The sequence below is a fragment of the Musa acuminata genome, chromosome BXJ1-1 (assembly GCF_036884655.1).
Source record: "Musa acuminata AAA Group cultivar baxijiao chromosome BXJ1-1, Cavendish_Baxijiao_AAA, whole genome shotgun sequence".
NCBI classification, from domain to species: Eukaryota; Viridiplantae; Streptophyta; class Magnoliopsida; order Zingiberales; family Musaceae; genus Musa; species Musa acuminata.
In genome coordinates this window covers 33,073,861-33,083,015 of record NC_088327.1, presented here as the reverse complement: position 1 = coordinate 33,083,015, position 9,155 = coordinate 33,073,861, and the positions used below count along the sequence as shown (strand labels likewise).

Sequence of the window (9,155 nt, the reverse complement as noted above, 5' to 3'; positions counted from 1 at the left end):
TGTAATAATAAGACTATCTTAATAAGATAAATTACAGGGGTCATTATGGACTATATTAAGAAAGACTAATAATGTTATGATACATAGAAAAGAGTATGACATTGATGATATACAACCGTTATGACTCGCATTGATAGTTGGACTTAATATAATATTATTATGTTTATTAGACTTATTAGCTTGTTTTAAAATTTATGGTCATGAATAAAATGCTTTTTGACATTCTTTAGAATTCAATTAGGTAAAATTATTTTTAAATAAATTTTATTTTATTTATTTTGATTTTGAATATATTTTATATCTTATAAATTAATGGGCCTAGTGGAGAATGTTAGATTTTGTGACTCTTTATAATTAAATAAGATATATAATTGAACTAATTAGATTTTGATGACAGATATTGGTTAATAGAAAAGTAATCTATTTAAAGTAGGATTCCTTAGGGGATGTCGTTGATAAGAGGAACTCTTATAATAACTTATCCTATACCCTCTACTCTCACCTATAAATAGATAGGACCTCTCCTGAACTATCAATCTAAGTGGTTTTGTGAAAGGATAGGAAGAGAGGAAAATGATCTAGTTCTCTTTGCAGATTACCAGAGATCTTGAATCTAAAGACAGTGCCTTTGCAAATCACATAGAGATCTCTTTTTCTTATGGCATCAAAAGGTATAAAACCCAGACGTAAAATCATAGATAGGACCTCTCCTGAACTATCAATCTAAGTGGTTTTGTGAAAGGATAGGAAAAGAGGAAAATAATCTAGTTCTCTTTGCAGATTACCAGTGATCTTGAATCTAAAGACGGTGCCTTTGCAAATCACATAGAGATCTCTTTTTCTTATGGCATCAAAAGGTATAAAACCCAGACGTAAAATTAAATCTAATTTTATTTTATTTTAATTCTGGCATAAAAGATTGTTTCCGCATTTAATATGACATATTAGATTTTTTATCCTTACAGTGTCTAGCTTCTTTCTAGATCTCGCTTTGGGTTTTGCTTTTGATCTTTATTGTCGTCTTTAGTTTTCTCTCGGATTCGAGAATCGTCTATCAAGTTTATAGAATTTAATGAGCAAGAGCTTAAGGTTTCTTATAAGGCTTGGTCTTTTAAGTTTGGTCGGTTGTTTTCTTCGATGCCCTCCCCCTCTTGATTTAATATGACATATTAAATCTACGCTGTAAAAATGCTCTTCCCTCATTTGTTTTCGGACATGGCTCATAGTTTATTTTCCTTTTATATTTCTTATTAGAGTTTGATGTTATTTATATACTCACAGAAGGTTCTTGGACCATCCAAAGCTTTTCAATTGATTCCTTGGTGTCCAAACCTTTATTTTTTTAAAAAAAATGATCAGTTCAGCTCCGATATGGGTTTATTTTATCGATCTTCCATTTAAATATTAGACTAGAAACTTCATTCAACATATTGCCTCACTTTTGGGTCATTCCCATTGTATTGATGAGCAATCTATCTTTTGAAAATACTTATTTTATTCATGTCTGTATAAAAAATGATCTTTCTATTCCTCTTATACAAAAGTTATGGTTGGGGAAACCCCTGGATGTTATTTTTCGAGCGGTTGTCTATGAAAATTTACTCATTGTTTACTTCAAATGCGGATGTGTGGGTCAAAAAGCTAATTCCTGTAAGTTTGTTTCTTTATCAAGTCATCATTTTATGAACAGCAAGACAGAGGTTTGTATTTCTAGTACTTTCAATTTCTGGTCATTGAAGCAACCTTCCACGAGGGTGGATGGCTCTATCTTTGAGAGTGGAAATCTCTTTTTTCCTTCCTCTATGCAAGCTCTTGTCAAGGCAATAGAGAAATTTTTTGTCATTAGATAACGGCCCCCTTGGGTAGTTATTGAGAACCATGGGAGGTGGGGGTGGTCCCACTTGATGCTCATGTGCCAAGCTCAATGTCTATTGACACAACTATCATCGCTTCTAATGCTACCTTAAATGCTTGACCTCCTTCATCCTTCACTCTCTCTTAGAGATATGTAGGGATTCAGGGATATACGAGCTTCCTAGGTAACACAATATATCTCACATGTTGTTTTCTATTTCATGGATTTTTATGCACTAATCTTCGCACGATAACAAATAAATCTTTGGAATTGAGGATTTTATTTTTCTGTTCGTCCGCTGCGCATGTAATGTCACTCCCAAGATTTCTCAATACTTTCTTCATTTTTTTATCTCTCTCGTAGAGAAGACAAGGCCTTCCTAGTTTGGGTAGATTGAGGAGGAGACAAGATGCAGAGGTCTTCAATGTTACCATACTCTTCCACGATTCCTCGGTTAAGATCTCTTGTTGGGCCAAAGGAGATATGAATGTTAATATGAATGTCTTCTCTTTTGCATTGAGAGGTAAAGCCTCACAGAATAAGAAATTTCATTCATCCTTAGTTGATGGCTCTTTAGCTAAAAAGTCTTCCCCTTAGATCAAGAGAGCCTCCTCTTCCTCTTCTTCTTAATTTATTTATAAAGATCTTAAGTTGGAATTGTACGGGTGCTAAGCATCATCCAATACGTGATTATTTAGTTAATATCCTTCTTAGGATCACTCATGATTTGGTGCTTCTATAGAAAACCCTTATTGATTCTACCTAGTTTGATGCCTTGAGTTGTTCCTTCAGTTGTCGTCGATGATATGATTTTGCTCGGTGAACTTTAGAGGCCTAAGGGAGCATCTTACTAGCATGAAACTTTGCCTCAACCCATGTCCAAGTTGTTATCTAACCGGTCACAATGTATTCATGTTATTATTTAATTGAAGAATTTCCAACTTTCATTACTTTCTATTGTGTATGTGGTGTTTTATTAGCATGCTGAAATTATTTATGGGATTCTTGAGTTTTGATCAATCTGACAAATATTCCTTGGTGTCTTATAAGGAATTTTAATTTTATTTTGGAATTATGACAAGCATGGTGGTTGACCTTTTTCTATTTTGGCTTCTATCTGGTGCTTTCGTAATTTTATTCATGTCTTTGGTCTTTCTCACCTCAGCTTTTTAGGACCCAAGCTTATTGCATAGATTTTTCTTAGGTAGAATGTGTTTTTTCGAACAATTGTTAAATGAATCTTTTTGGGTAATCTTCTGTTTGTCAACTCCATAGCTCTTGTTCTGATCATTGTCCACTATTATTAATAATCAACCCTTTCTCTAATTGTGAATTGAAAATTGTGAGATTCTTTCTCTTTCAAAATTTCTGGATTGAAAATTGCCACCTCCTCATTTATTTCTAATTTAAAAAATCTTTGTTCTATCCTATCTTATAAGAGTGATAGTATTTCAATTATCTAGACCGATAAGCTACCATTGTCCAGGATTCTATCTCGACCCTTGAATCGAAAGAGACCTCTTTTGGCCTAAATGATGTAGAGAATTTTTAACTTGTGTCTTTACAATCACCTCCTGTATACTATTTTTAAGCATACCAATTTAAAATGATGAGCCCTTGCTAAAACCAAGTGGATCTCCCATGGAGATCATAATACTCGCTTTTATTTTAACTCACTTAGTTCAATCATATCTACTCCCTAAAGATTGATTGAGATATCTGTATTAATTCTTCTTTTATCGAAGATCAATCTATTATTTTTTATAAGAACCTTTAGAATTGACCTACTCCTAATTTTGTTAGTACTAAGAAAATTTTAGAATTTTCTTATATACTTAGGATATGATAAAAGTCGATGGGTATATCATTGAATTTTATTATTGAGAAATAATATATAATTTATTGTGAATGTCCTTTAACTGATTCCATGATTCATGTGTTCTTCATAAAGTGTAAACTTAGACTCATATTATCTTTACTCTTAAATGGCCTCATCCTTTTGTAATTTCTGATTTTTGTTCAATCTCCTTATGTAATGTTGACAATTGAAATCTTACGAAGTTGTTGGCTAATCACATGAAAGCTTTCCTTTCTAATCTGATTTCTAAAGAGTAGTCTGTGTTCCTAAAGGACTGTAATATTTTAAGATAAGAGCAGCCTCTTCTTTCAAAGGGAGAGTGGAATTCTCTATTGATTGAGACACTAAAATCTTGCAAGAGAAGAGAGAGTGCGCTCTTTACCATACACTTGAATCTTGCAAGAGAAGAGAGAGAATGCTCTTTATGATACACATTGCATAAGTATACATAGCATACAGAATCACTCGAAGCATAGTGAGAGCAACCTCCATTTAAGGAAGCAAGATATATTGGATATTCTTATAACCCAAGAATTGACATATTCTCTTTTCAATGCTAAAGATAATTTTTATTGTTATTATTAGAATCAATTATTGTCTCTCTTGAAATGATATCATTATAACTCCTAAGGTTATGAACTTTCCAAATTGGTTATCTCCTTTTATTCTTACATATCTTCCCCTAATTTTGTTTGTACTATCAATGGCGAGTCTTCTACTTCCTTTTGAGCCTTCCAGATATCTTGTATTTTTATTGTAATGGCTCAATTTCTCTCTTCAATACTAAATGAGGTTTGCAACCAGAATCACTTATTTCCTTTAATTTTAAATATAATATCAAACTTTCTCACATGATATATGCTAATGATATCTTTCTTTGGCTTAGAGTTAATCCAAAATCCTATCGAACTATTATGATTTTTGAAACCTATGAAAGACTTACTAACCAAAGGATTAATATTAAAAAATTTAATTTTTTTTCCTTTAAGCTAAAAGAAGGGTTGTTTCCTTTCCGGTCTTGGAACCTTCATTGCCCCTTGGCACCTTCCTACCTTTACTTTTGATTCTCATATTAGCTCTATACAATGAAAGATTAGTAATTAACAAAATTTTCATTTTTCACAAGCTAGTCATGTGACTCTTTTGAAACTTGTTCTTATGGTTTCTCTTGTTCATAATTTTTTCATTTTCTAGATGCTTTAAAGGGTGCTTAATAATATTGATTGTATTTATCAAGATTTGTGTGGCAAAAAAAAAAAAAAAAGCTCAAGGGGATAGGTGGGATACTAAATTTGCCTGCCACACACTCTTTATGAGAACAAATGAGTTTAGAAGCCTGATTATTATTCAAGGCAACTAACTAGCGAAATGTGTATAAGTTCTTAACATCCTAGCAAACTACCTCTTTTTTCTTACCCTATTTATTGGTCTACTCTTTGGAAATCTAATGTTGTTCCTAGGGTTTCTTGCTTTTGCTGGAAATTGCTGCACCATCATCTCCCTATTACTTGCTACATTGCTAATATGGGGATTTTGTAGTCTAAACCTTGTTTTTTCTATGGCTAATAAATACTCTGGTGAGATTGATCATATTTTCTTTTATATGTGCTTTCACACAATTTATCTTTTCTATATTGAAGAATAAGCTTGGTATCTATCTCTTTTCACTTGCAAAATAGTTGGTATGTTAGGGTCATAGTGGCACGAGAGGAGGGATTTGTGCAGTAGTGCCTCGTTAATCATTCAAGTCCTACTTATGTATATTTTCTTAACTCGTTTAGACGGTCAGAAATGATACTATATTGAATGACAAGAAGACCTCTCCTTACTCTCTTGTGTGGCCTAAATCTTCAAATTCTACTAGAGTTAATTTCTTGGGTCATTGTTTGTTTATATGTGATAGATTCCCACAAGGGGTGAGTAATCATTTCTTCGAAGAAGGCTTGATATTGTCTATCCAACATGCCTAACTTTGAGATTATAAAATAAGATTGTTCTTTTATGATCAAATAACTTGTTATAAAATCATCAAAAATAACTTTTCTTGAATTTTTCCACGATGATAATAAAAAGGTTGCTTCATGTTTACTCTACAATAAGGTTATTTCTTTGCGGTAGAATAACTCGAGTTTGAATCATAGAAATAACTTCTCCACATCTTAATATCATCACTAGTCTTGAAAGGAAGGTTGCTTCTTTCTGATCGAGTAATTCAGGTTCAAATCACATAAACAACTTCAAAGTTGTAGGTTAAGATTATCTGCATTGTTTCTTGATTTCAGGGTGGAATTGGAGCAAATTTTGCAGAAAGAAAACAATCTAACAAAAGAGTCTAAGATCAGCAGAAGCATTCAAGAGAAGAAAACCCAGTTGTATATAGGACCATTGAATCTTATTGCAAAAGTTCATCCTCAATGTGATTCCTCCCTTTTTTTCTTATTTGTCACTCAAATCTTGTCTATCTATCATGCAAATGTAAAGAAACTAAAGTGAACACAAAACATGTAACCATGTAAGGGAGAAAAATTGCCATCAAAACATGATCTCTTGTTCTCTCTGTGGTGATTTTGAACACTGCCCACACCTACAATTTCCATTTCCAAGTTTCATGATTTATAGTTGCCTTTAGATGCTTGTTTGTATCAACAACTGGTAGTAGCTATGTAGAAGCCTACTGGACCAGCATCTGCCCATTTATTTTCTCCTTCTTTCCTTTTATGTTTTCTCTTTCTTTGCCTTTTGCATTGTTTTGCCACCTATTTTTCTTCCTTTGGCCCTGTATGCTTCCATCTTCCGAAAAGGCTCCCGGTTTGTTGACCATCTTAAACTGGGCATAGGACAAGTTAAAAAAGAGACACATGGCTCTCTCCATCCTATTAAGCTTAAGGATTCTTCTTGACAGTGATTGATAAAATGAAGAATTAAATTGTAAAAATAAAAAAAAGCACACTTCAATTAATGTCATATGGTGTCTATTTATACATGATGAAAGAGAGGTGGGCGATGTCTCGCTTGGGAATATGGCTGCAGCGACAGTGGTCACTGGCCGGAAGTAGAGGCGAAGTCTCGCTCTTCTCACTGCTCTGATATCATGATAAAATGAAAAATGAAATCGTAAAGACAAAAAAAGCACACTTCAATTAATGTCATGTGGTGTCTATTTATACATGATGAAAGAGATAATTTTTTTCAACTGAGCAACGAGATTTCCTCATACAGGAAATCTCATCATCGTAAAGACAAAGACTTCAATTAGTGTCATATGATGTCTATTTATATATGTTAAAAAAAAATTTCTGAGATTTCCTCGTGCAATTGGGAAAATCTATGTGCTACGCAGTTAAAAGAAATCTATAGTTCTCAGTTCTATGGTTCTCATTCCACCAAACAAACAAAGTCAAATTAGATTACGTTTGCAAAATGCTTCTTTATTGAACAGCTCCTCAGAAAGAATTGGTGGGTGGTCACAGGTGAACAGGATTTTGTTTCATATGCCTCCTGTTCAACTTAAGTTTAATGTATTTGCACTGACTAAGAATCAGATCAGACACAAAGAAGCATTATGAACATGAAAAGACATCACGTTATACTGCACAACAGCTGATCAAAGATATAAAACCTCGAAAGAATTGGTATCTGCACATCAAAGAATTGGTCAAATCCTGGCAGAAAATTACTGTGGATATTAAAGATTGTGATATCATAAGAACCCTGTACACCAGTGTCTACACAAATGAACATACATGGTTCTCTAATTGGGATGTCCTTCACATGTTTGATTCATTGCGTACCAACGTTGACAGCATCGGCATCTTTGACCTGATGCCAGGCAAGCCATGAACGAACTCGCCCCATGTTGGTCCGATCACGAAGAGTAGCAATCCCTTCCTCGGTCGTGTGTTCATGTGGAGGTGAGGGGATCGATGATCGGACAATTCATCAAACACCTGGCGAGGAGTCGGGTAGACGATGGTCAGGGCATGTAGAGCTTGTTGCGACACTTGCACCGCCACGCCTCCGGATAGTACTCGGCGATCACCGGCCTGCCCGGCGGCACCGCCACGTGGACCGGGACGCAAGGCGTGCAATCGCCGCACTTGGCCGTGCACAGCGGGGGGTACGACCCCGGCCCGCCCCGCAGCTCCCGCCGTCCTCCCGCCCACGCTTCCTGCGGCCACCTAGCTCAGATTAGCACGGACGCCTAACTAGCTGTTGGACGGAGAGAATCTACTCTGAAATGGAATGTTATGCATCCACTCCATCTACATGGAAAGGCAATTAAGATGTGATAAGAGAAAGAAGATAGGGAAGAGGAAGAACACCTGAGCATGAGAAGCACTGCTTGGGCTTCCAGCATCTGCCACAGCAAATAATTCAATGATGATGAGTTGGTAACAAGTAGATGTATTTCCATAGAATATATAGCCAACAAGTAAGCTACCATTTCAAAGAGAGATGAACACAAGAAATTAGCTAGATTTAGCTCACAGCAACATGTACAAGTCACAGAATGCTATCATCTGCTACAATCTATTAGCTAAAACGGTGAAGTCCCCTGACACAGACACACACACACACACACACACACACACACACACACACACACACACAGAGAGAGAGAGAGAGAGAATTTCAGGTGCCGAAGTGAAGACTGCATCAAACAAAGAGTGGAAAGATTTCTTCCAATAGAAGAGTGAAACAGTTGAAGAAACAGCAAGGGAGAAAGCCACAAATGGAGGTGGCTTGCTCACCTGAGTGAGGACTGGTGAGGAGAGCACGAAAGGATAAGAGGCAGACTAGAGCACAACATAGGAGAAGAGCCATCTTCGACGCAGATCCATCTCTCCTCAAGTCCATCAACAGCCCTCTTAAAGAAGGATGAGCTAATGGAAGGAGGGAAAGAGGAAGCCGAAGTCTCCAACGCGAATCTCCTCCTCCTTCATCCTTCACTCTCTCTCCAAAACTGTAGAAACATCAGATCTCAGTGACCGCATCCGAGACAACAATAGCAGAGTAATTTAATGTTATCCAATCTTTCTCTCTGTGTGTCACAGTGTGACAGATAAGAACACTGTTCCTGAGGCGAGCATCAGCACATGGATTACGGCGTGTGCACGGTCCGAAGGAGGAAGAAATGGTCGTTTGCGATGGGGTTGAGTTTGACGAGACTCGCGTGACCTGAGAAAAATATGAACTTGAATTGCAAACGAACTGTTTGCAATGTTATAACTTGAAAACAAGAGTATGAGAACGTAGAAAAGAGTTTGCACAAACAAGTTCTATCTCGCCAATTTAGAAGTAAGATTAGCCTCCTATTTGGAACATTAACTCACGTGGATAATTTTAAAATATCCTTCAAAATATTTCTAGCCATCATGCCGGTTTGCAAAGATTTTTTGGGCATTTTACCCAAAAAAAAAAAAAAACACCCACTGATGGAGT

The 9,155-nt window shown here is 35.8% G+C and overlaps 1 protein-coding gene across 1 annotated transcript; it reads right to left on the bottom strand.

Moving 5' to 3' along the window:
- Positions 1-7,376: 7,376 nt before the first annotated feature.
- On the bottom strand, positions 7,377-8,890 carry LOC103973917 (EPIDERMAL PATTERNING FACTOR-like protein 6). The gene is made up of 3 exons (XM_009388592.3): positions 8,465-8,890; positions 8,036-8,070; positions 7,377-7,881 (listed from the first exon to the last, which is right to left on the bottom strand). The coding sequence occupies exons 1-3, from the start codon at positions 8,568-8,570 to the stop codon at positions 7,687-7,689; spliced, it is 336 nt and encodes a 111-aa protein (XP_009386867.2). The 5' UTR covers positions 8,571-8,890; the 3' UTR covers positions 7,377-7,686.
- Between the last annotated feature and the right edge of the window lie 265 nt (positions 8,891-9,155).

Excerpts from the sequence above, each read along its gene's own strand:
- LOC103973917 (XM_009388592.3), bottom strand. The coding sequence starts at position 8,570 with ATGGACTTGAGGAGAGATGGATCTGCGTCGAAGATGGCTCTTCTCCTA. Across the intron at positions 8,071-8,464 it reads CCTCACCAGTCCTCACTCAG|ATGCTGGAAGCCCAAGCAGT; the intron begins GTGAGCAAGCCA and ends TTGCTGTGGCAG. Across the intron at positions 7,882-8,035 it reads GCAGTGCTTCTCATGCTCAG|GAAGCGTGGGCGGGAGGACG; the intron begins GTGTTCTTCCTC and ends AGGTGGCCGCAG.